At 43.0% G+C, this 25878-nt stretch overlaps 7 protein-coding genes across 7 annotated transcripts in view; 2 read left to right on the forward strand and 5 right to left on the reverse strand.

Annotated features, from left to right (window-relative positions):
* ftz-f1 (ftz transcription factor 1) overlaps positions 1-4350 on the forward strand; it is a 43296-nt gene extending 38946 nt beyond the window's left edge. The window contains exons 4-10 of the mRNA XM_001353452.4: positions 910-1127; positions 1188-1579; positions 1981-2037; positions 2105-2303; positions 3087-3345; positions 3412-3512; positions 3583-4350. Of these exons, the coding sequence (XP_001353488.3) occupies positions 910-1127; positions 1188-1579; positions 1981-2037; positions 2105-2303; positions 3087-3345; positions 3412-3512; positions 3583-3732 (1376 nt within the window). The 3' untranslated portion in view covers positions 3733-4350. The remainder of the gene's footprint in view (positions 1-909; positions 1128-1187; positions 1580-1980; positions 2038-2104; positions 2304-3086; positions 3346-3411; positions 3513-3582) is intronic.
* A 2495-nt stretch (positions 4351-6845) lies between these two features.
* Positions 6846-8430, reverse strand: Atg3 (Autophagy-related protein 3). Its single transcript, XM_001353453.4, has 4 exons — positions 8295-8430; positions 7883-8018; positions 7625-7815; positions 6846-7563 (listed from the first exon to the last, which is right to left on the reverse strand). Exons 1-4 carry the CDS (start codon positions 8364-8366, stop codon positions 6976-6978), a joined length of 987 nt encoding a protein of 328 aa, XP_001353489.1. The 5' UTR covers positions 8367-8430; the 3' UTR covers positions 6846-6975.
* A 138-nt stretch (positions 8431-8568) lies between these two features.
* On the forward strand, positions 8569-10325 carry Nufip (nuclear FMR1 interacting protein 1). Its single transcript, XM_001353454.3, has 3 exons — positions 8569-8793; positions 8855-9135; positions 9199-10325. The coding sequence occupies exons 1-3, from the start codon at positions 8599-8601 to the stop codon at positions 10139-10141; spliced, it is 1419 nt and encodes a 472-aa protein (XP_001353490.1). The 5' UTR covers positions 8569-8598; the 3' UTR covers positions 10142-10325.
* On the reverse strand, positions 10135-10924 carry LOC26532281 (uncharacterized). The gene is made up of 4 exons (XM_015187389.2): positions 10776-10924; positions 10602-10693; positions 10444-10525; positions 10135-10385 (listed from the first exon to the last, which is right to left on the reverse strand). The coding sequence occupies exons 1-4, from the start codon at positions 10891-10893 to the stop codon at positions 10312-10314; spliced, it is 366 nt and encodes a 121-aa protein (XP_015042875.1). The 5' UTR covers positions 10894-10924; the 3' UTR covers positions 10135-10311.
* An 11-nt stretch (positions 10925-10935) lies between these two features.
* On the reverse strand, positions 10936-11815 carry MED11 (mediator complex subunit 11). Its single transcript, XM_001353455.4, has 2 exons — positions 11659-11815; positions 10936-11592 (listed from the first exon to the last, which is right to left on the reverse strand). The coding sequence occupies exons 1-2, from the start codon at positions 11729-11731 to the stop codon at positions 11120-11122; spliced, it is 546 nt and encodes a 181-aa protein (XP_001353491.2). The 5' UTR covers positions 11732-11815; the 3' UTR covers positions 10936-11119.
* Positions 11816-12311: 496 nt separating this feature from the next.
* LOC4812847 (protein terminus) lies at positions 12312-13734 on the reverse strand. Its single transcript, XM_001353456.3, has one exon. The coding sequence runs from the start codon at positions 13642-13644 to the stop codon at positions 12514-12516; it is 1131 nt and encodes a 376-aa protein (XP_001353492.3). The 5' UTR covers positions 13645-13734; the 3' UTR covers positions 12312-12513.
* A 1454-nt stretch (positions 13735-15188) lies between these two features.
* Positions 15189-16680, reverse strand: LOC6900523 (M protein, serotype 2.1). The gene has a single exon (XM_015187390.2). The coding sequence runs from the start codon at positions 16605-16607 to the stop codon at positions 15678-15680; it is 930 nt and encodes a 309-aa protein (XP_015042876.2). The 5' UTR covers positions 16608-16680; the 3' UTR covers positions 15189-15677.
* Between the last annotated feature and the right edge of the window lie 9198 nt (positions 16681-25878).

The raw sequence follows: 25878 nt of genomic DNA on the forward strand, positions 1-25878 counted from the left end.
CGTTTTATTTAGTGTGCGCTCACAAACACACACACACACACCTACACCTACACCTACACCTATGTGCAGAAAAATAGGCACTCCATGGGACATTTGGTCCATTTGTAGGATCTTGACAGATCCTTTTCAATAATCAATGGAAGAACTCCCAGAAGAGTTGGCCTCTGTTGGAATTGAGTTATCCAAGAGATAACTGAAACTGGAATCTTTGAAAGGAGGAGTTTTAATAGCTATCGAATTCAGGCTAAATAAATAATATTTTTTCTGTGCCTCTATAAAATCACTATCATATCGATACAGTGATAAAGATAAAAGAGTAGCTCCCGTGATTGAAGAGAATATTTTTGATTATTGAGAAAATCGCGACTATTATTTCCACCTCTACTGTGTGGCTATAATATAGTTTTTGTTTCTGTTTTGATGTCGTTGTACAATGCGGCGTATGCGCAATATATGTATGTTTTTGTTTTTTTCCTCTTTCAATGTGCGTGCTTGTATGCGTGTGTGTGTGTGTGTGTTTGTGCGTGTGCTTTACATGCGTTTTTCTTTCTTTTTTTGTCAAGAGCTGGGCTTCTGTTTTGGATTCCTAATGAGAAAAGAAATATGAAATGAATGGGTTTTTTTTCCCCTCCCCTCTTTGGGGGGAACACCCAGCCAAAGAGCTAGAGAGCTGGGGCTAGAATAAACCAAAGGATGCTGTAAATGCTGCTGGTTATTTGAAGCTGCAGGATGTCCTTTAATTAATGAAGAACTGTGGATGCAAATTATAATAAGCAGATTATTCTTGAAAATTATTTAGAATATTCTAAAGTACATTTAAGGGGTGCTCTTCTGGGCACTTCTTCCAACCATCGTTAGGGAAACAGGATTGTTCGTTCGAGCCACTAATCATTCTGTTCTCACTTGCAGCTGTTCGAGCGGATCGGATGCGGGGTGGCAGGAACAAGTTCGGACCCATGTACAAGCGGGATCGGGCGCGGAAGCTGCAGGTGATGCGTCAGCGGCAGATCGCCCTCCAGGCGCTGCGCAACTCGATGGGGCCGGACATCAAGCCGACGCCGATCTCGCCGGGCTACCAGCAAGCATATCCAAATATGAACATTAAGCAGGAAATCCAAATACCTCAGGTAAGGCTGGCCCCTCGCAAGGATACTGAGGATAATATGCGGCATTTTCTCCACCACCAGGTATCCTCACTCACCCAGTCGCCGGACTCGTCGCCCAGCCCCATTGCCATTGCTCTGGGCCAGGTGAATGCCAGCGCGGGAGGAGTGATAGCCACGCCCATCAATGCCGGAAACGGGGGCAGTGGCGGCGGCGGCGGCGGCGGTGGCGGCCTGAACGGCCCCAGTTCCGTGGGCAATGGCAATAGCAGCAACGGCAGCAGCAGCAACAACACCGGCAGCAGCACAGGCAACGGGGCAGGTGGCGCCGGTGGCGGCGGCGGTGGCAACAATGCGGGCGGCGGCGGCGGCAATAACAGCTCCACCGACGGCCTGCATCGCAACGGCGGCGGCAACGGCAACTGCCACGAAGCTGGAATAGGATCTCTGCAGAACTCGGCCGACTCGAAACTGTGGTACTTACCCCAAGATCAACCAGAACAGAAACAGAGCCACAGAAAAGTGGAGAACCCAACGGGAAACAGACCAACATTGAAAACCCCCCCGACCTTTATTTTGGGCAAATGGTTGCCCTCGGAGGATGCAGCAAGTGTAGAAAGGGACAGCATTATTATTTATTTCGGGGGCATCTATGGGTTTTAGGTCGGATACGACATTAAGTGGGGGGTTTACACGGTTAAAGAAAGTACTTTCTCTTCTTTATTCTCTGTATTTCCTTGAGTCTGTCCCTCTCTACTTTGCTGCACTCTTCAGATGTATAGAAATCGCAAAAAAATGTTGCTCTTAATTTATAATTTATAATGTTTAATGTTTCTTTTCTTTAAAAACAAAAACAAAAAACCCAAACAAACAAAAGCTTCGATTCCGGCACTCATCCATCGAGCACGGCCGATGCGCTTATCGAGCCACTAAGGTGAGTGTTTCCCCCGCTCGGTTAGCGAGTATTCTAGTCGGCTATAATGACCAAATACCTATTGCAGAGTCTCCCCGATGATACGAGATTTTGTGCAATCGATCGACGATCGGGAATGGCAGACGCAGCTGTTCGCGCTGCTGCAGAAGCAGACCTACAACCAGGTGGAGGTGGATCTCTTTGAGCTGATGTGCAAGGTGCTCGATCAGAATCTGTTCTCGCAGGTGGACTGGGCAAGGAACACGGTCTTCTTTAAGGATCTGAAGGTATGGCCACCTCCCCCCCACCCCCATAGCAGCACAGCACAGCAACACCATTCTAGCAACCACCACCCAATCGAACCCAAACAGAAATTCGAATTCAGAAACAGCAGTAACATCCACAGCAACAGCAACAGCAAAAGCCTCAGCCAGAGCCATAGCCAGAGCCACAACATTGTTCAAAGCCAGAAACGTGAAAACCAGTTTTCAAGCTAGGGGCCAAGTCTGCGGCATGTTATGTAAACCACCAACACGCGGCAGCGTCGCGACGCAGCGTCAGTCTCATCGGCAGCGCGGCGACAGCGTCAAATCTGCATTGAATTTCGATTTCATTTGGTGTCTGACCTACTTAGCAAGCAAAGCTGAACCAGTCCGTCGGCCAGCCAGCCAGTGGGCCAGCCAGCCAGCCAGCCAGCCAGCCAGCTAGTCGGCCAGGGAGCCAGAGTCAGCTAAGCGGCCAGAAGCGGCAGCAGTGGCAGCAGCGTCTCTCACTCTGACACAGTGACGCAACTGAGCGGCAGCGACTGACGATGTGCTCTCACCCATACCATAGACCCAGACACACACACATCCAAGAGATAAACACAGAGACAGAGAGAAGCCAGAGAGCGAGTGACGAGAGCATGTTGTAATCCCAAAGCATCCAAAGCTAGGCCTTACCATATCTTCATACCATACCAAACAAAAATGTATCTATTAACGTGTACCTTCCACTTGCTCTTGTTTCGAACGATTTACTAAACTTGAACTCTTTATATTTTTGTGATTCTGCTCCCGTGGTTCCGGCAGGTCGATGATCAAATGAAGCTGCTGCAACACTCCTGGTCGGACATGCTGGTCCTCGACCATCTGCACCATCGCATCCACAACGGGCTGCCCGATGAGACGCAGCTGAACAACGGCCAGGTCTTCAATCTACTCAGTCTGGGCCTGTTGGGCGTGCCGCAGCTGTCCGATTATTTCAACGAGATACAGAACAAGCTGCAGGATCTGAAATTCGACATGGGCGACTATGTCTGCATGAAATTCCTAATACTTTTAAATCCAAGTAAGTTCACATTCGTTTTCAAGTCGGAGTCGGAAGGTGCTTAAGCATATTGCAAATCTTCCCCAGCTGTACGCGGCATTGTCAACAGGAAGACCGTGTCGGAGGGACATGATAATGTGCAGGCGGCCCTGCTGGACTACACCCTCACCTGTTATCCTTCAGTCAATGTAAGTGGCTCAAATATCACGATGTAGTTGAAAGTGGCACTCACTATCTTGGACCATTATTCGTTTGCAGGACAAATTCAGTAGGCTAGTGAACATCCTACCGGATATCCATGCCATGGCCGCACGCGGCGAGGAGCACCTCTACATCAAGCACTGTGCCGGCAGTGCGCCCACCCAGACGCTGCTCATGGAGATGCTGCACGCCAAGCGGAAGGTGTAGGGCCACGTGGAGCACTATATGGAATACTTAAATCATTTATGAAATGTAAATAACAAGGCAGGAAAATGGGGAAAAACCAACCCCAGAGGCAGAGGCAGGGGCAAAACGACACAACCCGAAACACATAACCAGAACCAGAACCAGAATGTGGAAAATGTCAAATGCTTTGCGAATGCGGAACGGCAGGAGGAGAGAGGAGAGAACGAGAATTCCATATAGAGTGTACTATATGGAGAATGCATCATCACTACTACCACCAACTATCAATCACACCAATAAACACACACACACACACACCACACTCTACACACCACACTCAACACACACATACACATTTGTTGATTCAATGTTAATTATTATTATGTTTATGGCTAGGTCTAGATTACGTTTACGTTTAATTAAATAATTAATTCGTTTTTTTTTTGTCTTAAATTAATGCGTGTCTTATTTTAAGTACCTCTGATGGAACACACAGTTAAACATTATACGATTATGTATTGTATGGATCTATAGAGCAACAGAACAGAGGAGAAAAGAAACCCAACTTCTTTAGGAACTAACAAAACGAAATGAAAATCAACAAAAAAAACAAAACAAAACAAAGAGAAGCATAACAAATTTTATTTTTATACACACCTATATAAATATAAATATATATGTATATGTATATGTACATGTATATACGATAATTATCGATACCAATCTATATATATGTATATATATACATTTTTATGTAAATTGGCGTAACTTTTAAGCGTTGCGTCCCACTTTTAAATCGTATAACTTTTACATCTATCTAGTATTTCGGTAGTTTTTTTTTTGTTTTTTTTTCTTAATTAAGTTTATACAAAAATTTTTTTCGTTTCCATTTCCGTTTCCACCTGTAGATTGAATCCTGTAACTTTTGCGCCAAGTGTCTTGCATAGTATTTGCGTCTAATCTAAAGGGAAATCCATACAAAGAAATTCGAAAGCAAAGCAAATTTAGGTGTTCATCAAAAAATACAAAATACAAAATGCAAAATGCAGAATGCAGAATGCAGCATGCAGTATAAGTGTATGTATATGTACAATACTATACGATAATTTTAACTCCAGTTAGCTCTAAGAAAACAATGCAAACAACTACCTACAAAACGAAGATGTGAATGATGGAGAACGAGAACGAGACGAGACGAGGACGAGGATGAGCAAGAAATTATATAAATGATAAAAACCATCATGTTTAAAACTATGTAGTAAATATACAATACAAGAACACACAGCAACACACACACACACACAGACACACATATATACAATATATTTAAATTTAGATGCAAGTTTCAACTGTTTGTAAATTTCAGAGAAAGTGTAACTCCATTAATTCAGTGTAAAGCTTGTAATTATATAATAATTATAATATATTTTGTGCAAAGCAAGAAAAAAAATGCTAAATCAGTTTCAACAAAAAAAAAACAAAAGAAAACAGAAATCAGAAATCAGAAGGGTATAGCAGAAGCAAATGGTTAAAAATAAAGTACACAAAAGTTAAACAACATTTTGAAAACTAAATGGAAGAGATGCTTAGCCAAGAATTGGGGCAATGAGGCGAAACCGTAATCGAATCAAACAGAAATCGAAATAAAAAACCAAATAAAATGTATTTAAAGATAACATTTGATTGAAACCACTCTCAAATCGAATATTAAGTAAAACAATATTTCATTTAAATTTAAACATGCATAAACGTTTTTTTTTTTTAATTTTTTTTATAGTTTTTGTATATACTTTTAGATTGTTTAGCCCCTTGGAATCCTTTCGCATTCATCAAAATCATTGCCCCAATTGTTTTCCAGGCATTGCGCTTAAACAAAACGTACCTTATAACATTAAACGATTATTGAATTCAAAATGCAGTAAACAGAAACTATTATTAACACACACACACACCACACACACACACCACACACACACACATACACTTCGAATTCAAAGGCAGCCTAGCATGCATGTATGTATTTAAGAAAAACAGAAAATCCACAAAAAATCGTTAAAGGTGTAAAAAAAACAACTTAGCCGAAGAGCGCATCACCGTGATGTGCTGATAAGAAGTTTTTTTTTTTAATGTTATGGATGTTGTTACGAGTATACATACATATATATTGTATTATGGGCCGTGGAGAACAGAGCAAAAACGAAGAAAACGAAGAAAGCACGACGACATCTACATAGTACATAGGCCTGCCTAGGTATATATATAATATGTATTTAGGTCTCTAGTTGGTATGTATAACTTCTGTATGTATTATAAAATGTAAAAACGGAAAGCTAAAATAAACAACAACAAAAGATATGGGTATATACTGTACAAGTACTGTACTGGCATAGGATAATGGATAATGGATAATGAATAATGAATAATGAATATGGAATAATGGATCGGTTATATGAATGTTAAGGAATGTATGTATGTAGGTACACGGACAAAGATTGTTAACGTCTAACGTGACGTGTAGTTGAAAACACACACACACACACACAAGTTAGTGGACGAAACGAACGGACCGATACACTATATTCAAAATTGTATGGATAAATTGTATGGCGGTTAGGTATGTTTATTGTAAAATTGATTACGATGTGAACCTGTTATTGCAAATGAAAAGTGATTTTAACTATTAAGCAAATCTCTATATAGATATATGTACATGTATGTGTATATCTATCATAAAACCAAGAAAATTTAACAAAAACAAACAAACAAAAAAAGGAGGATCTAACACTTATATATACATTTAAAGATTAATATAAAGTCAAGCAACACACACACAAACACACACACACACAGACATCTTAAGTTTGAAAACTTGTTCAATAACTAAACAAGAACAAAGGAGATCATTTAACTAGACACAAACTACCTAAAACTACTTGCATATTTAATGAATTTACTGATTTAATATGCTTTATTATTATGTATATGTTAACATACAATTTCATCTCAGAGATGTTTCAAACAAGCAACCAACCAACAAACCAACCAACCAACAACAACAAGAAAAGCAAAGTGTAATAAAAATTAATTATAAAGTGAAGGCCTATTTGTGTCTATGAATAAGTCCAAATGTTGAATATCGTATATGTTGTCTTTGCCCAAAAGCTTTATTCGACCATCTACTCGTAGTACACATGTACGTTCGATGATTAAAAGGTTCAATTTTGTGCTGCGCCAATTGGTGATTGGTGTTGCCTCCTGCAGGGCTTAGGACATGTTAAAGTTCTGCGTAAAATCGTACTCGATGGTGGGTATTACGGTCTGAACGAACTTAAGAAATATTATCAAATATAAATGCACGCCCAGCTGACCGCCGCCCTCCTCGACTGTCTGGATAATCTTCTTCATGATGTCGGCATGGCGACAGGGATGCACCGAGGCCATATTGGGACCCGGCAAATGCGGATGCGATTCCATAGTGACAGTCTTTTTCGCATGATCCTGTGAGACGTCCTCGTACATTTGCTCGACGGTCAGCGGCTTGCGCTGCTCGTCGTAGCCCACCACCCAGAGGCGTGGCGTCTGATAGTATTTGTCGTAGGTGATGTGCAGATCGTAGGTGCGCGTGTGGAGCACCGAATCGCCACTGGCCTCGGACGTGGCAGCAGCCGCAGGGCTGGACTTTGGTTCCGCTTCCAGCTTTCGTGTAGTGGTTGCCACGGCTGGGTCCACTAGGTCCAGCATGCCGCTCTCCTCGAACGCATCCATGTCAATGGCCTCGTCATCGTCCTCATCTTCGCCGTCAACAGCATCGCCTGGTGCCGACTTGTCGCTATCTGGAGTATGCATCTCATCCTACGGGAACGATAGTCGCTTAGAGGCTCCTTCAGATGAGATGACGGTTCGACGCACTCACCTTCGTCTCTTCCATTGTCAGTTCACAGATTTTCTCCTCCAGCTGTGTGGTGCCGTCATCGTTCAGCTGGTGTGTCTCCACCCAGCCGCCGTCGCCGGACTCTTCCTCCACCAGGGTCTCCTCGCCCACGTATTCCATTTGCTTGCAGCGTCGATAGCATGGCACGTTCCGAGTTATCAGGAATTGCTTATCTGCAGACGTAATTGGCTTAATTTGTAAATCGGTTCAGTAATAGCCGCGTCGCGTCGCATTACTCACCCTTCGGTAAGTACGGTTTTGTTTTCGTATCATCTCCCGCCGCCCACTGCCAGGTGGGGCAATGGTGTACTAAGTGATCGCCCGCTGCCACAAACTCCTCGGGCGTCAGTACGCCAGTCTCGCGAAATTTGGACTCCTAGAAAAAAGGGAAAATTAATAGGGGTGCTGAGGGCGTGTTTAATTGATTGAAATGTATGCGTCGCCAGTTGGACGCCAGTCGGCGGCCCAGGCATGAGCGCCTGGGGGGCTGGCCGAAGTCGTGGAAAGGGGCAATCAATAATGAATGGAAAGACCCCTTTGTTGTCCAGCACGCAGACATATCTATATGTGTATAGATTTGCAGCCGATTTTTGATCTATCAGAGATTCCAATCTCCGTTCCAGCGCAACAACAAATAGAGAAACAACAATACCTTTAGCACTGGCGTTAAATATTCGGCCACATTTAGGGCTGTGCCCTTCACGCTGTTGAGCACGCTTTGCATTGCTCTTCCTGGATGAGTATTTTCTTTGTTCCAAACACCTCAACAATACAATCGAGTTGTCTTGTTATGTTTATTAACTTAATTTTCTCGTCAGCTAAATTATTTTGTTTCGGACAACATTAGCGAGACACGGTCACACTGCGTCTACCCTATCGATATATCAAGCTGGTGCAATCGATGGTTCAACACACGGTTGCACTCTGCGCGCACATTGTTTTTTTTTTAAGAAAAAATGGACGAAAAAGTCTTGCCAAAGTTCGTCTTGCCTTCCCCCAAATTCGCCAGGACCGAAAATGAGGCAAACAGGACAACAATGCACTATTTGACGCCCAGTGGCATGACACTGCTGCCCCGCGCCAAGCAGCCCCCGCCGATGTACGGCGCTCGAGGCAGCACAGTACCAGCCAAATATCTACCCGTCGAACAGGTGGGATTTGAACGTGTTTTTTTGGCACCCAGACATAAATTGAGAATTGAATCCCGTTCAGAGCCCGATTACATCCATGCCACAAGCTCCACCGATTTACAAATCTCCGCCCCGTCCCGAGCACTGCCACAACTGTGGCATGGAGCTGGCCAACGCGCAGGACATGAGGCGACATTTGGAGCAGCATGAGACATGTCCCGCAGAGGATTGCGACTTTGCCGCCCTGCACAACATAGTGGAGCGCCATATTGAAGCTAACCACATAACTGGGCTGTATACGAAAGTGAAAAGGGTGTGGACAGCCGAAGATACAGCCGCCTGGCGGGCAGAACGGAGAAAGAAGTAAGTACTGGATAGATCTCCATCTCAATGGACAAGGCAGCCTCACTCACTCTGCGCTTACAGATTTCCCACGGCAGCGAATGTGGAACTGGCCAAGCGTGCCAAGGAACAGCGCCTCAAACGCGGGGAGCGCCTGGAGGCTTCCAAATCTCGTTTTGGCAGACGCGAAGATCGGGCACGTACGCGACCCAACAGCTATCAAGAAAAGCGACCCAAATCGAACAAAAAGGGTAAAGGAAAGAGCCAACACGTGGACAAGAAGAAGGCGGATGAAAATATTCGCAAAGAAACAGATGCCTTGCAAGAGGAAACCTCGCATGTAAGTGGCACAGGCGTGCCCATGTTTCGCGGAACCGGACAAATGTTAGACTACGAGCATTTCAAAGATAACGTACAGGACAAGGAAAATGTTCTATGTGGCCTCTTGGGAATGTACGGCTCGGATAGTGAAGACAGCGAGATTGAGGCCGAAGAAGGAAACCGAAGTCAAGGGCAGAAAAGTCCCCAATTGGAGACAGTACGGCGTCTAGACAGCCCAGAGTGCAGTACACTGGAGAATGAAAGTTCTAGGGCTGATCCAATAGCCCCAAATACAGCTGTCCAAAAAAACACCCCCGAAACTTCTGAGGAGCCCACCATCAGTTCAGAGGACCTGGACCTGCTCAAGGAAAACAACTGCTCTTCTGATGAGGCACCTGATGAAGCGCCCATTCAGCGCGTAACCGAATCAATATCAGAGCCGGCTATAACCAAACCTCAATTCGTCGAGCCGAAACCCGGACCCTCCCGAAAACCAGCTGCTCCGAGGGCACAGAAGCGTATTTCCGGTCTCAACTACAATCGAGCCCGTAAAACGACGAAACAGAATACAATGCTCTCCAAGCTGTTGGCCGTCGATATCCGCCATGAGCGCAATGTCCTGCTGCAGTGTGTGCGCTATGTGTGCGAGAACAACTTCTTCGGCATCGGAGCAAGCGAAAATAAAGATCAAGTGAAGAATAGTTGAATATAGGTAATTATTATTCCTATTCTGCTTACGAGTATGTAGTTGTGATAAGCTGAAACGCAGAATTTCAGTTGCTTAATTGTGTACCATCGAATAGAGTTGTACAATAAAATACTCCCGCGCTGGAAACATTTATAAGCTGCCAGTCTCTCCACCAGGCTCAGCCGTTTCTAGCATTCAACTATTTCTTCGTTCCACTTCTTGTATAAGCCCATGCCCTGTATGAGCAGTACCACCTGAATGACTGCAAGCGAAATGAATATAAGCAAGAAATCCATTTAATGGTAAGGAGGCATACTTACCAATCGGAAATATAAGGTAGCTCATGATACATGGCCCAACGTTGCTCAAGCATAGCCCTACACAGTAGACAGCCTTCTTTTTCTGCGAGTACAAAAGGTAATGTGTAGTAATTAAGCCAAGCCACCATTTGCGCCTCTGCACAGGCAACACCTCTCACCTTGAATATGCCAACGCGGATCAATATCCCCGAAATTATAAGTAAAACGGCTCCAGACATATGCACACATCCAGCAGTAAAAAAATAGTCACCTTTTGAAGTAAATATGCTCAAGAGATTATCCTAATCCGTTTATGTAAACCGTATGTATGGACGAGTATTTCCAATATTTACCTGACGTCGTCATTAATCTATATGACCAATCCATCGAGAGCAGGCCAAAGATCACATTCCATATTGCGAACTTCTTCATTGCAACTGAAAGCTGACAATCCCGGCAACATTTACACATGTTTCAAATTTCATAAATTGAATAAAAGGCTCAAGAGAAATGTGTGTTTGTATGTGGCTGTATCTTTCCAATACTGTTCGTATTTCTTTAATATACATAAAAATAATTTTATGATTTGTAATTAGAGTAAATGCCCGATCTGATCTGGTTTGTGGTCATCCGCAATAACCTTGGAGTACATGCATTCCCTTTTTATCGTTTTAGTCCTAGACATTTTATTATATATTCAGTTAGTGGACATTCCAGTAGATGCATCGCCACCTATGGCGTGTCCAACACCACCGGTGTCGGCACCTGGTGAGACACCTACGCCGCCGCCAGCCTGTTGCTGTTGTTGTTGCTGCTGGGCAACGGCTGCTGCAGCCTGCTGCTGTTGTTGCTGCTGCTGCTGGGCGGCGGCATGCTCTTGCTGTCGCTTCTGCTGTTGCCTGGCGGCGTGTGAATGCTTGGCTTTCGTCTCCTCCAGCTCACGGACTCGCGATCGGGCGTGCTGGATGCGGTGCCAGGCCATTTGCAGCACCTTCGCTGAGGCGTAGCCAGAACCCTCGTGCGGCTGTCCGGTCGAAACCTGTGTGAGGTAGTTTATTTGTTCCGAAAGTTTCGATTCGACACTGGACAAACTCTTGAGAAACTGCTGCGACTGCGTTTCGGCATTTTTCTGCGACGACTTCTCTTTGCCGAGTTCCTGTAGAGCTTGCCCTGAAAAGAGGTTTGTGCATTTAAGTGCCGGTGTACTCATATACATATTGAATGTTGCCAATTTACCCGCACTCTGCATGCAGAGAATGATTTCCTTCTCGATTTCGTCTAGAGCGTGTATTTTATCCAATGGATTCATGGCGGTTTTAAAATGGTAAAAATGGTAAACAAAATTTGTCGGCTTATCAATTAAATATACGGTCTGACCGTCAGAAATATACCAAAATATACCGTCTTATTTTCAAAATATACCGTAAATATACTGACGAATACTAGTGCTATTATACATATTCCTCGTTTTTGATATTCGGTTTAATATTACTTGCTAGCTAAGATCCTCAGCTCTCAAATCATAATTTTATCCGATTATTAATTCGGTTTCCTGAAAGTCTGTTTAAATTTAACCTTTCATCTATTTTGCATTGCTTATAAAATCAGGTTTAAGCAAAACCGGTCAACAACAATTTCCACTAAATTAATTTCCTTACATGGTAACTACACGCTAACTACATTTGCTACATATTAAGAGGAAATGTGATTGATGACAAGTTTGGCCGTTTTTTTTTGAGAGAGAAACATCCGTTATTTGCTTTTTGACAATCTTCTGGAGATTGTTCGGAAAATGCTTGAAGTCCAGAAGGAGCAGCAGAAATTACAGGATGAGAAAGAATCGTGTGATTTTACAGAAAAATAAATTGTTGGTTAACTTTTAATTATTCTTTCTGTGGAGCTGACCATATTATGGTGTATTTTTATTCGTGGAAAGTAATTATAATAACCTTAAATACGAGTAGGGTATAGTTTTGAAAAACGAAAATGAAATTACGGTAAGTCCTTTTTAAGTCCTTATGCACGTGTCAGCAGTGGCTGGTTGCTCGGTTATAGATTTGCGTAAGGTGAGTCCGATGCCATGGTGTCAATTTATTTTATAGTTGTATTGGTACCCAAACCAAACCAGTCGTGCTTGAAGTAGCCTTTGGGTAGCGGCAAGCAATTGTGGTGCAGCTCTATGGCATCTTCTTCCAAATGCCACACCATGAAGCCACGTCCACAATCGATTTGTTTATGCAATGCGAACTGAACGCGATCGCCGAAACGCGACTTGCATTTCCGGCATTCGAATACGCGATCCTGTCTATCGGCGCGAAGGAACTTGCGCACATTCCGGATCTCCTGTAGGCCCCGGAAATGTCCCGCGATATCGGTGTGTATGACGAATGTAGGGGTGTTTTCGACATCGTCATGGCGGATTAGATAGGGCACTGCGTAGAGTTCTTTGGTGCTGGCACAGACACGAAAGCAGTATAAATTCACCTGCAACGCATCCGGCAGGAGGCCAATATGGAATATATCTCTGGGGCTCTGACAGATCTCGGCGAATATAGTGGCATTGTCGGTTCCAGTATCTAACCTCTTTACGCGGTACTGGAGGGGTAGCTTTGCGGTGGATCGCCACTGGACCGATATGGGATTGCTATGACGCTTTACGGTCACTTTCATTCGTCTTATCACGCAAGCCTCCAAGGGAACACGCTGCTGCAGCAGTACATAGTTGCTAATCTTCTCCAGCAACATGGAGAAGAGCATATCCACAGATTCCACAATGTCCAGGTGGTGTTCGACAATCATCGGACTACTTTCGTAATACATTCGTTCCTTCTTCACGTTCACATAAAATCCAATAGTCACCTCCAACTTGGCGGCCCCAAAGCTAAGAAATCGCAACAGTTGGGGCACTGCCTCCATTCCAGCTTCTAATAGGAAGTCATTCGTTCTGCCAGAGACGCTCCCATCGCAAAGCATGAACGCTTCTATTCGCTCCGTCTCGATCCGCTTCAAGAGGAGCCTCTCGTCAGGGCCCATTTTGATTTGGTGGCTTGTTCCGGCAGCATGGTCGTTTTGCCAGTGCCTACTGTAGGGCTCTCTGGTCTCCACACAACTCGTACAGGTGGGACAATCTATTTGCAAATCGTTGACAAAACGCTGATGGTGAAAGATACGCGAATCCCCAATTGTCTCGAAGATGAAGCGGGAGTATGTTCGTCGTAGCATGTTTAGGATTTTACTGATGCCCGACGGATGACTTCTTAAGGATATATATCGTAAGATCTGAAGAATTTTACTTCAATAGGCACGCCCCGATGAATGACCTGGCACAAAAGGGTATTTGGCGAGCTGCTAATCAACATCTGTCAGCTTTGAATTTATACTTAAATCTGTTGACGGACAGGTAAGGAACGCCAAACAGGTAAAATATAATACAAAAAATCTTGATCTGGGATATAAATGTTCGAGCTGTGAACATTTATAGTCCCTGGCGACCAGGTGTATGTATAAACATATGGACGTGCCGATACAATATTACCTACTTTTTTTCAATCAACTAGACGATCTAGAGTATTCTCCTTACCATTGGCTTACCTGCGCCAATTGTGAGTCATTGCTTTAAACAACAAAAGATTCTGTTGTCCCCCTATCTGGTCTGGGCCTAGGTCCTTGGTATGTAGCAACGTAGGATATTTCTATTCTACCAAACAATATATTATACCAAGATATTCAAGCTTATGCAAAAATATTCTCCGAGACTTGGAACGACTGCGCCTCTCCAAGAACTTTGTATTTGCTGTAGTTTTTGAAGTTCCTTGCATGCCCAGCAATGGGGGAGTTCTATAACAACGAAGTCCTTAATAGGAGAAAGCTATTGGCGTTGAATATTCCAATCTAAAATACCACTCAGCTCGACAAAGTGAATAGCTCCGATTTCGAGATTCGTGGAGTGAACCCTTCCTCAAATTAGGCCGACATCTTAAACCCATGGGTACATATGTGTTCATGGACACACCAGAGGCGATCCGCTTGGTTGGGGTTGTAACAGTTATATATAAAGGAGATGGATATAGCGATTCCTATATTTAGTATTATACTACTTAATTTAGTAACATATTTCAGCTATTTTAAATGGGAGGACTATCCCGTTGGCCCAACTGCCAGGCAAAAGCCACGAGGAGCCCCAACTCTTAATTCAGTAATATAATTCAGATATTTTAAATGGCGGCCAAGTGTGGCGATAGACTGCGCGAAAACAGTTCGTTAGTGGGGGCAGTTCCTCGATATATCACTGCAATTTTTTTTTGAAATTATCGATACGCAATGCACTTTTAATGAAACTATCGATGTAGCACCATCTTGCGGCAAGCGGCAGAACCTGTTCATGTTAACATCGTTAGGTGTCGCTACGCGTTATGGCTGCTCGCAGAACTCTTTTGGACTATAATGTGGTAGAAAATCCCCATAGAGAAAGTATATTTTATTATGGAAAAGGTTTGAAATTATAGCGGATAATAAATATTTTTATGATTTTTTTACATATTTATGGGATCAGGTGACACCTGACGACAGTAATGCGTTATGGCTGCTCGCAGAGCTCTTTTGGCTATTTTGGGGTATAATATTAAAGAGAATTCCGATAGAGCAAGTATCTTTTATTATAGAAAAGGTTTCAAAATATAGCGGGTAATAAATAAATAAATAAAATATTGTTGTGCATTGCTTAAAATATTTATAGGATCGGAGTTCCTTAAATAAGAAACCATAAATATGGCTGAAATTATTTAATGTGCGAAATAAAATCAGAAATAAAATATTTATACATATTTAAAATAAAGACTAACATATTTAGTGTTTCTATCTACAAGTTCCTTTAAAATAGCATATTTTCTTTGATTATCTTTTGTTCTTGTCAATTCCAGAAGGTTTATTGGTCATTCCGCTCTTTTGGCTATTTTGGGGTATATTATGGTAGAAAATAACGATAGAGACGTTTTTTTATGGAAAAGGTTTAAAAATATAGCGAATAAACAATAAATAAATAATATATTGTTATGTTTGCTTTACATATTTATGGGATCAGAGTTCCATAAATAAGAAACCATAAATATGGCTGAAATGTTTTAACGTGCGACTGTAAAACGAAAATGTCCCATCATAATTAAAATATTTACATATATACATATAACATAAACATTTTATATTTTATATTAAATGTATATTTAGTTGTTGTTTCTATCCTCAAGTTTCTTGAAATATCATCTTCGTCTTTGCTTTTTCGTTCTTTTTAATTCCAGAAGGTTTATTTGGTCGTTCCGCTCCTTCAGCTGCACTTTGTAGGAATCCAAAAGTTTTTCGTTTTCCTCCTGCTTGGCCAGATAAGACTGCAGTTTCAGGTGAAGACCTTCGACACTGGAGTTGTTGGCACTAGTCTCCTCTATCAATAATTTGAGGTCAGTAATCGATTTCCTTAGCTGCTTGGTGGTGTTCTCGTGCTGGCCAATTTTCCCTTGCGACGCTCTAATCATTTTCATCTTTGATTCGCCTTCCAGTTCCAGCTTCGCTAATCTCTCCTCCATGTTGATATTTCTGGATTTTGTATCCGCGTCCAGCCTTGCTAATTTTGCCTCCAGATCCTTTATGAGGGCCGTTTGCTCTCTGCACTCCTTTGCAGGCTTTTCCCTTTCGGCATTTGAATTTATATCTGCTTGCAAATATTTTTGATGCTCTGCAATTCTCTTCGAAAGTCTCGAAATTCGTAAGTCACTAAACAAGCGAAAAGGAAAAATTTGCGATTGGCCTGTAGATTGTTCTTGTAGTCTGGCCAACTTTTCCTCGAGTCTCGCTATGGAGCTTTGACGAGATCTGATCTTCGCTGTGTAATCCATGGGAGATTTGATTTCTGATTGAAGATCAGCGAGTCGTTGATTAAGTTGCCCTATCGCAACATGGTACTTCTCAATCTCGGCTTTCTGGCCTACAAGCATTCTGTTGTTTGATTTCGTTTCCGCTTCCAGTTTTGTCAATTTTTGCTCTAGAGTCTTTATGACTAGTGTCTGAGTGCTGATTTTCTCTTGGTACTCCTTCAGCATAGAGGACGAGCTTGTTGAATTGGTTTCCAGTTGAAAGAACAGCTGTTCCATTTCAAAAACGGGGTCATAATGCTTTATAGGCGTCTCCATGCCCATCTAAATTTCGGAGTTACGTTTCTGACGATATTTGTTTATATTTAGACCGTCCTGTGCAACAGACATAAGTAAAATGAACACAGGAAATTCGTTGTGCTTTTCAACTTTTACCGGGAATTGATAAGAGTATCTATCTTATTCAAAGATTGGTTTGGAGGAGGACGTGTGCAGGCAATAAAGATAGACGCGTAAATTTTATTTGTTTTGTTGACTTATGATTAAGGGCTTATCTCTGATGTTATCTATAAGTGCATATGTATATATGTAAGAGGGAGTGGGCAAGCTGACCCATTGAAGGAGCAGTGGGAAGCAACGCTAACAGCAAATCAGCAGCAAATGAACAGCAGATAAGCAGCAACGGCAGAAGGAGAGCACGGAAGAGAAAAAGAGAAACAGCAAAAACTCTACGGATTTTAAAAAAAAAATGAATGATCACAACTTGTTCTGCCGAATTATCCGTTTTGCAATTAAAACGAATGAAAGCTGCCGATAGAGCTACAATTCGAAAAGAAATATATGAAATAATGTAGGGAAAATAATGGTAAATGGAGGGCCCCAAATTGATGGCTGCCCAGGGCCCTGTTGAGGGTTGATCCGGCCATGCCTTGCTGCCACTGTTCTGCTGGTTTTAGCTGCTTGATGATATCCTCTTGGTGGCCTCCTTCGATTTTCCGTCCAGTTCCAGTTTTGCCAATTTCTCTTCCAGATCCTTTATGAGGGCTTGCGTGCTGATCTGCCGTTTGTGCTCCAATGAGACTTTTGTTCTTCAGTATATCGGAGCTTATTTCCGGTACTCTATTTGATTGTAGATCAGCAATATTTTGTTTGAGGTGCATAATGCTGTTATTTTGTTGGCTGTGGTGGATTCATTTTTCTTAGCATGTATCATGATTTTCGTGAATTTTGTTCCGCTACCGGCATTGCTAGCTTTTCCTCTTGACACTTCTTATATAGATCCAGAGACACTTTTGGGGCATGTATGTTATCTGTTCTTTCCTTCCAATTTTGTTGGTACTTACTTTATCGACATTCAAATTTCTCGTAATTGCATAGTTTTTCTCCATACTGATTGGAATTATTTGTTAATGTTTAGACCTGTTATTTACGGCGGAAAAAGTGACTAAGCAGGTACTGATAAGAGGGCCATTAAAAACGAATAGAAGTAGTAGAATATGTTTGATGCCAATTAACTATTGGACATCGTATATGTATGTACCCATGGATGTGTGTGCTTATCTGAGGAGGAAATTTGTAATCGATTGCATTGTTGCTATATTATTATTCGTCATATTCCATATTACAACACACAGGCCAGTAATTGAGCGATTTAAATGCAAATGATTTATTTTTAAATTTGGTTTTATCTTCAATTACAACAGAGGATGAGGCAGATTCGGACGAGCCCCGGGAAAACATCTTGCATTTGTCGAGTGGCCAAAATGAATACAAATTGAATCAATTAGGCGGAATCCGCCTTGAAATGAGAGCTACAGATGGAGCAGAGCACCTGGGAGGACGATGGGCGATGGGCTCCAGCGAAATGCAAATTTATTTATTGTATCCCGCGCTCTTTTCGGGCCAAATCAATGTGCGGCCATTGCCTTTGCGCCCCAAAGGTAAGGCGGAAAAGTGGCAGGGAAAACAGGTTAAGTCGAGAGCCAGCAACAAAAGTAGGCAATTAGGTTCCCTTTTTTGCTTCGTTTGTGCTTAAGAAGAAAATACGGTTAAAACGCAGAAGGAAGGTAAACTCAGACGGACACAGGCCCCAGCCCAAGGCGCTGCAGACCGGAACGGAAGCGATGGCGAAACTTTCCGGCTGCAGGCCCCCCTCCCATGGTTAGCGGAAGTTTCTGGCCTGTTTTAGCTTTTGGAACTGCATATGGAGATGGAGCCACCGTATCGATTGCCTGGCGCTCGCACGTTGCATGGACTCCGGCGTTCCATTCCGCCTCCAGACCAATGTTGGTGTCCCCGGGCGACTATTAACCTTTTAAATCGATGTTGTAGGGAAAACCTGGCAAACAAACCTATTTTAGAATAAATGATTCAAAGGAATTGGCCATTACGCAGCGAATTTTACAGTCTCTTATGCGCGACAAGGAAAATATGGGATCTCCATCGAAGAACACAAAACTAATGTCGACTCTTGGAGCACATTCAACATTCCACATTCCACATATCGAGTGTTTCGGCATCATAAAATCGATTTGAAAGGTTCCTTGACTTGAACCTCTGGATGAAAGACTGGGGGGCGAAAGGGCCTAGAAAAATAGATAGTCAGCACAAGAGTTGAAAGCAACGAGGAGAGCAGCAGCAGCAAACTACTTCTAATAACAACAATCAACGCTCCCGACTCCTCTTCTGGTTGTTTGGGTGCTGTGTAATTACATGACAGCAGCAGCAGTAGAAACACCAACAAAACTAAACTAAAACTAAAACAACAACAGCTAAAGCACCGGCAACACCAGCAACACTAGCAGATAACAACAAGAACAACAAGAACAACATCGAACAACTACACCAACATTGGGAATTACGATAATAATTTCCATTTCTAATTTCCTTACCACGCAAAGGCTTTTGCACTTGCCAAGGCTGACAGCCTGGAAGCCCCCACCCCGTCGACCAGTCGAAACTATGCCCCATCCAACACCTCCACTTACCCCAAACTATGCTCTGCTCTGCGCCTCCTCTGGGCTTCCACATCCACTTCCGTCTCCCCACCCCTACATCCATCCACCCATCAGCCTTTCCGGCAGCAGCGGCATAGGCAAGTGGAGCCAGGAGCCAGGAGCCAGGGCCAGACGTTGGCATAATTTCGATGCAGAAATCTAGCAGAATGCAAATGCAATCATTGACTTTTTAGCTTATAACGAAATAAGCGTCGTGTTTATTGGTTGAATCGCCCTCCTGCACCACCGAGTAAGAGGAAGATGTAGAGATAAGAGGGACAGAGACAACGACAGAGGGAGAGAGAGAGATAGAGAGGAAAATATGGATATGAAGGGTACTGGGAGTGTCTAACATAGGCAGTCATCGGGACACTTACCCAAGAATTGAAAGCAATGGTCTAACCGAAAATTGGGCCAAAGCTAAAATTTTGAGGATAATAATCTACGGCTGTATAGATGATTGTTCCTATTAAATTAATCTAAATGGTTTCGCCATATAAACTTCTACCGCCTGCTATAACGCTTTAATCGAAACTTAATTGGAGTCTCGGTTCAAAGTCTTGTTCCCCGGAACCCGGGACCCGGGACCCGGAACAGGTGCCACTAGACAGCACGCCTCACGAGTGTAACTTTTGTGTATTCTGCTCCTAAGGTGGCTCGCACTGTTGTTGGGATACCTCTTGATGTTTGTTGTAATTTGATAATGCATTTGATTAAGGAAATGAAATTTTTATTAAGGTTGTTTGCTCATTCGCGTCGCTGGCAGCGCGCGCGATTTGCTTTTATGCTGCTCTCACTTTCCCTTTTCCTTTTCGTTTTACTCCTTCTGCGTGTAAGGGACTGTGTGTTGGTGTTGTTTTTTGATAGCCGTTACTCGCAGTGTGCCAGGGTATATGATGCCAGTGAAAGTGTACGTAACAGGTGGGTGGAGGAGTATCCATAAGATAGAGAAGATATATGTATATGGCACGGCCCCTGCGCACTCGTTTCGTTCGTGCGTCAACCCCCGGCTCACTTGCCTTACTCGCTAAAAACGGGAACGTCGACCGAAAATTAGTTTTATTCAGAACAAGGAGATATATAATAGCCGAGCCGACATAGCCACCATAGTCCACCAATATCTGAGAGATGCTTGGATTGCTTGGATTTCTGATCATAGTTACGGTAGCAGGGGTAGCATATAGTCGGAATTTCTCGATTATTTCGTTATTTTTTTTTAAATTTTTGTTTCGTTTTCCTGCGATTTGCCACACTTCCTCTCACCTCACCTCTCCACCGTTTGCCCAAACTCTGCAGTTTTCCTTGCGCATAATTTCTTTGAGTGCGGTTTGGAGCTCGGCATTTTACGATGGCCAAAGTGCTTCTTCCCTGATGGGATGGGGAGTTTATAGGTGGTGTTGCGGGGCCGGGGCCGGGGCGGCGGCAGGTGCCGAGACCTCCTTTGTTACGTTGATGCCGCAGTTCTAATGTTGACTTCCTGTTCTACGATTTATTCAAATTTGCATTCGAATGTTTAAATATATTATTGCCGTTCATTGCCTGGATGCGTTTGCTAGTAACATATGACTCTGTTAGGTGAGGACAAAAGAGGTGGAACACATCCCAGGGGCTTTAAAGAAGATTGCGAGTGAGGATGGTTTTCTTGGGAATAGGCAGTTTTTTAGCAAATAAACAGGGAATATTCCCGATGGCTTAGCACATTATACGAGTATAAACTCAATCATCTGGCATATCACCTATTTAGGGGGGGTTGGGGCATATCGAACCAAGAAAAATCCTAATTGTTTTTGCTGTTCCACATCTTCCCAAAAGCAAGCCAAATTTCTCACATTTCTTATTTTTTTGCACGGCCTGGGAAATGTCATGAAATGAGCGGTGAGGGCTGTTTTGGAGGTGAGGAGAGGGTCTGTCGAGTGCAGTGGAATTCATATTCAACACCAGGGGGGCATCAAGACACCAAAACCCCTTCTTCCGGGCACTAACTAAGTGCACGCTCGTTCAACTCCAAAAACAAACTTTTCCTATTGTTATTACACATTTTTTCCGCTACTTATTCTGTTTCTTTTTGTTTGCTTTTTGTGCCGGGGAATGGTGTGGGCCAATACTCCTCCGGTCGTTGACTTTCCACCAACTTTTCGCTTGACATTTAGCGGAGAAAAACAGCATCAGCAGGAGTGTCAAGAGGCAGCGGAATAGGCAGCGCCAAATATAATTTCAACATGTTAAGTGTTAGCTGACCACGCCACGCCACGCCACCCACCCGCCACCCACCATCCGCCACCACTCGCCGCCCCCCACAGCCCGCCTTTCGACACTGTCCTATGACAACAATCCTTCTGCAACCACCCCCCCATAACCCCCCTTAGCACGCTTAAAGCAGCACAGCTTCGCCTTCCATCTGCTTTTCGGAACCTGTTAAATTTAAGGTCAGAAAATATTTCCACCATACTGGTGTTGGCCATCGAAATGTGGGTCATTGGCTGTAATGTTGTTTTAAAGACTTGGCCACATTTATTATTCAATTTTAATCAAAAAGAGGTCACTAGTGGATAGAATGAAAATTATCTACATGAGTTTGGGATATGGGATCAAAGTTAATGAATCGTCTGGGAATTATGTGTATTCTATCCAAGGCAAAGAATTCCTTTAAAGACTTACATTTTTCATCTGAAAATGATAGCATTCGAGCTCGACCATCGAAAATCAACAAAAGTAATAGATATAGTCGGAAAATTCATTTAAGACTTACATTCCAAATTCGAAATTTATATCTAAATTTATTTTGATTAGAAAAATAGTTTTGTTGCCTTTAATATGCATTAAAACATTTATCAAAAGATAATACTTCCTTTTCCATATTCTCTTAGTTGTGGTTAAAAGGATTACACGGAAATTGTATTTCTATACAGATGTTGTTAGGAGGGAAATCCGAGCCTAGTGGTTTTCCTCGAGGGAAAATGTTAAAGAAATTCTACCCCTTCAACCGTGCAAGGGAAATACAATACTGGTTTGCTGCTCCCCTTCGAACATGTTCGTTACAACCTTTTACCCCTGCAACGCAACCTGCTCGAGTCTTCTCTCAAACATGTCTCAGGCGACCAAGTTGAACGATGTCCTAAACGTCCTGGCAACAGCTTTCAATTTTGCTGGAATGCCGTTTGCGACCAAGTTGAATGAGGTCCTGAACGGCCTGCCATCAGCTTCAATTTCTATTCCAGCTTTCAATTGGGCCGCAACGTAAATTTTCGTGGATTCCACAAAAAGCGAGAAGAGAATGTGGCTGTTGGCTGTGGGGTGGCGAGCCGCCTGGCTATGGACCTACCTCAAAGTCACTCATTTGGAATAGACAATGGGCCGCAATTACAGACACGTTCGCTTCTTTTTGGGCAAAGGTGGAGCCTGTGGCTAGGGATAGACATTGGCATAGGATAGAATAGGATAGGGTTCTCCGCTATGCAGTGCCATGCAGACATGGACATGGAGATAGACATAGAGCGAGGAAGGGTTGGGAAAACAAATGTGTGAGCGTGTGTGGAAATGCGTGGAAGCCTACTTCCTTTGATTCCCCTTCAAAGAGGTACGTGCCTCACTCCGTGCCCGTGCCGCCCGTATCGCCGAGGTGCAACTTTGTCTCATTGTCCCATTGCGGGGGGGTGCCTGCAGCCAGAACGGGGATCAGCGGGCACCGGATATGGCGAATTATTCACCCTTTGACGGACCGGAAATGTAGCTATCCATACCCATCCATACATATCCATTCCTGACTATAAGTCGTCCTCGTCCTCGTCCTCTGGCCCAGGCTCTCAGTCATTGTTCTGCGGTTTCTGTCACCTGGCTGGGGCTCTAGTGTGGATGTGGATGCCATTGGCATTGCAAACTAAGCGATTTATAAACGATTTAAGAAACTTCGTTTCGACCTTTTTGGGTTTTTGTGGCTTTGCAGCTCCTGATGCTGTCTCCTCTCCTGTCTTCCGTCCTCCTGCGGTCGACTGTTAAGTGGTTTTTTTTGCTGTGGGACCTGGAGTAGGCCAAATATTTGCTAATGAGTTCTGCTTTCCATTTATATATGCCAGGCTGGCAAACATTTGTGACCTTTTCCCTTGTGAAAGTCTATAAGAACGAGGCAGGGACGGGAAACACATAATATTTACGTATGCAAATGAGAATTTGGATCTCGCCTACGTGTTTGTTAGACATTTCTATTGATTTTCGTTACTGGTTTTTTCAGTTCTCAGTTGGGTGTTCCATAACTGCACAGATATGTGAAAGTTTTCAGAACAAGTACACCCTTATAAGATAATGTACTATAAAGTGAACCTATATAGTGGCAAATATATTGTATCAGTATAATATTTCATGTACTTAAATCAATAGCCAAATGATTGAATCTGTCAGAAATGACTTACAATTGACGGAATTTTGGATATTCTGATTTTTTGCGCTCTGTTTTAATTTTAACAACATTTTCACTCCGTTAGGGAACTGGGAAAACTTGAAAAACTCGAAAAGCACTGCACCTGGAACGGCAGGATTGTCGTAATTGTTGGTGTCCGTCAACGCATATTGTTTTTTGTTCGTTGTAATGGTTTTGGCCAGGGATTGCTTCCGGCTGAGCGACAAAACACGAATTGCACGCATTTCAGCCACGCATCAATGATAGCATAGCTCGTCATTGAAATTCAAATGGCATTGTCCGTGGGCCCACAGGAGCAGGCTCTGGCCAATCCGCCGACAAATGGCCGCAGTAATGTTGGGGAGACAGTTCCTCCTACCCAGAGCTGGGGGGGCGACAGAGGCGCAGCTGGAGGTGATCCTGGGGAGGTGCAGGTCACGGCTTTCGCCTTTTGGCCTGTTTGTGGTTCTGTTTGCAGGCAGGACGTGTGGCCTATGGCTATCAATATCCTTCAACACACACAAACACAGTCACACATATGTATGTATATATGTACATATGTATATGTATTTTGATAATAATAATGCGACTTCAACAGATTGCATTTATATGCATTTAATAATATGTTGCGTAATTAATTTAAATCACTGCCCACTCACAACCGACTCCCCATAGCCTGTCATTATTCTTATTATTATTTAATGGAACACTTTTTATCTGGCAACTGCTTGTAGGGACTGTTCCAGTTTTCCGTTTGTCCAGCATTCTCATTTCAACCTGATTTCACATACAATTCATGATTTCAGGGTCCTTTTCAGAGCGGAATATTTTACTGGAACAGTTTTGTAAATGTTTGTGTGTTTTTGTTTTTGGTTGTTGGTTTGCGCCTAATTAAGCTTTCTTGTTTTGATGTCTGTACAAAATGCGTAAAATTTTATTTAAAATAAAGTAAGTGCAACATTGAAGTGCGGTGTCAGAAGTTTTTAGATGCAGCTAATTAATTTTTGATATGTTGTGGAGAACGCAAAATGTACGCTCTGGATTTTATGTTTAACATCCAATGGAAACTGAAAATGAAATTTAAAAATACACAAATAGCGAACTTGTAAGCGAATTACGTATTTTCCAAGAATATCGTACATTTTTGTACCGGTTACTTTAATAAATATTTAATGACTTTCGTATATGTTAAGACGTGTTGTAAAATGCGGAATAATATCCGGCTTATTTCCTATTTGTTTCATATGATTATTTGGGCCCAGGAAAAATCGAATTTTCCGAAGGAGCAGCAAATTGATTCTAAAAAAACAATTTAACCGTAAGAAAAAAAATTGTACCCAAAATGCTCCGACAAATGTTTTTTTATTTAAGTGGCTAAGTTATACGTATATATATGTCGACGGCATCCCGGCATCCCGGCAACCTCCCCATTCCCCTTCCCCCTTCGCTCTAAGTGTTTTGTTCCTGGTGGATTTATCGCACTTGGACTGACCGCCCGGCGCTTTGTTTGCGGCTCAGCTTTGGACTGACACGAAAATCCAGGCATCGCCATTGTCCAGCCCGAAAAAAACACACTTACACACACACACACAAAAAAAATAAGAATGGAGGAAAACCTGCAGCCACATGTTGGGGCTGTCGCATTGCCACTACCCCTATCCCTTTGCATTCCCCTCCGTCTATTCTAACACAGCTTTGTGGACACCTCCTTCTGCCTCCCCTGCCGCTGGTTAAGTCCCTTTGAAGACCCGACCCTTTGAAAATCCTTTGCCTGTGTCCAGCCAGTCGTCATCCGTCGCGACGGTGGGAGGCAGTGCTCGCTTTAATTGCATTTTTGTTGGGCTTGAAAATTGCATATCATTTGTCAGCAGGGCCATTTGCATTCCCTTAAGCCATATAAATGACCATCCAAAGGGATGGGTTTTTAGTGTGTGTTTTGCGGCTAAGTTGCAAGTCAAGGGCACAGCACTTACATAATCTCACCCAATCCATTGTATCTATTGTATCATTTCTATCCTAAATCATACCCGAATAGCTTTCGATTCGTAGAATATATGTGAATATATAAATTTTCGACTTAACTGCGAGTATCTGGAATTCCTCGCATTGTAGCCAGTAGCCTATGTAGAGCAGTGTATTGGAGAGTTGTCTATTTGGATACCTGTTCTATACTTTCTAGAGGGACAATGGACAATACTTAACGTTT

Source organism: Drosophila pseudoobscura, chromosome X, assembly GCF_009870125.1.
Source record: "Drosophila pseudoobscura strain MV-25-SWS-2005 chromosome X, UCI_Dpse_MV25, whole genome shotgun sequence".
NCBI classification, from domain to species: domain Eukaryota; kingdom Metazoa; phylum Arthropoda; class Insecta; order Diptera; family Drosophilidae; genus Drosophila; species Drosophila pseudoobscura.

Bases quoted from the DNA above. Each gene is read 5' to 3' on its own strand.
- Atg3 (XM_001353453.4), bottom strand. From the start codon at position 8,366: ATGCAAAGCGTGCTCAACAGCGTGAAGGGCACAGCCCTAAATGTGGCC. The intron at 8,019-8,294 runs GTATTGTTGTTT...CCTTTTTTCTAG, and splicing joins ATTTAACGCCAGTGCTAAAG to GAGTCCAAATTTCGCGAGAC. The intron at 7,564-7,624 runs GTGAGTGCGTCG...TCGTTCCCGTAG, and splicing joins TGACAATGGAAGAGACGAAG to GATGAGATGCATACTCCAGA.
- Nufip (XM_001353454.3), top strand. From the start codon at position 8,599: ATGGACGAAAAAGTCTTGCCAAAGTTCGTCTTGCCTTCCCCCAAATTC. The intron at 8,794-8,854 runs GTGGGATTTGAA...AATCCCGTTCAG, and splicing joins AATATCTACCCGTCGAACAG to AGCCCGATTACATCCATGCC. The intron at 9,136-9,198 runs GTAAGTACTGGA...CTGCGCTTACAG, and splicing joins CGGGCAGAACGGAGAAAGAA to ATTTCCCACGGCAGCGAATG.
- LOC4812847 (XM_001353456.3), bottom strand. From the start codon at position 13,644: ATGCTACGACGAACATACTCCCGCTTCATCTTCGAGACAATTGGGGAT.
- MED11 (XM_001353455.4), bottom strand. From the start codon at position 11,731: ATGAATCCATTGGATAAAATACACGCTCTAGACGAAATCGAGAAGGAA. The intron at 11,593-11,658 runs GTAAATTGGCAA...ACCTCTTTTCAG, and splicing joins TCTCTGCATGCAGAGTGCGG to GGCAAGCTCTACAGGAACTC.
- LOC26532281 (XM_015187389.2), bottom strand. From the start codon at position 10,893: ATGTGTAAATGTTGCCGGGATTGTCAGCTTTCAGTTGCAATGAAGAAG. The intron at 10,694-10,775 runs GTAAATATTGGA...TTACTTCAAAAG, and splicing joins TAGATTAATGACGACGTCAG to GTGACTATTTTTTTACTGCT. The intron at 10,526-10,601 runs GTGAGAGGTGTT...TTGTACTCGCAG, and splicing joins TCCGCGTTGGCATATTCAAG to AAAAAGAAGGCTGTCTACTG.
- LOC6900523 (XM_015187390.2), bottom strand. From the start codon at position 16,607: ATGGGCATGGAGACGCCTATAAAGCATTATGACCCCGTTTTTGAAATG.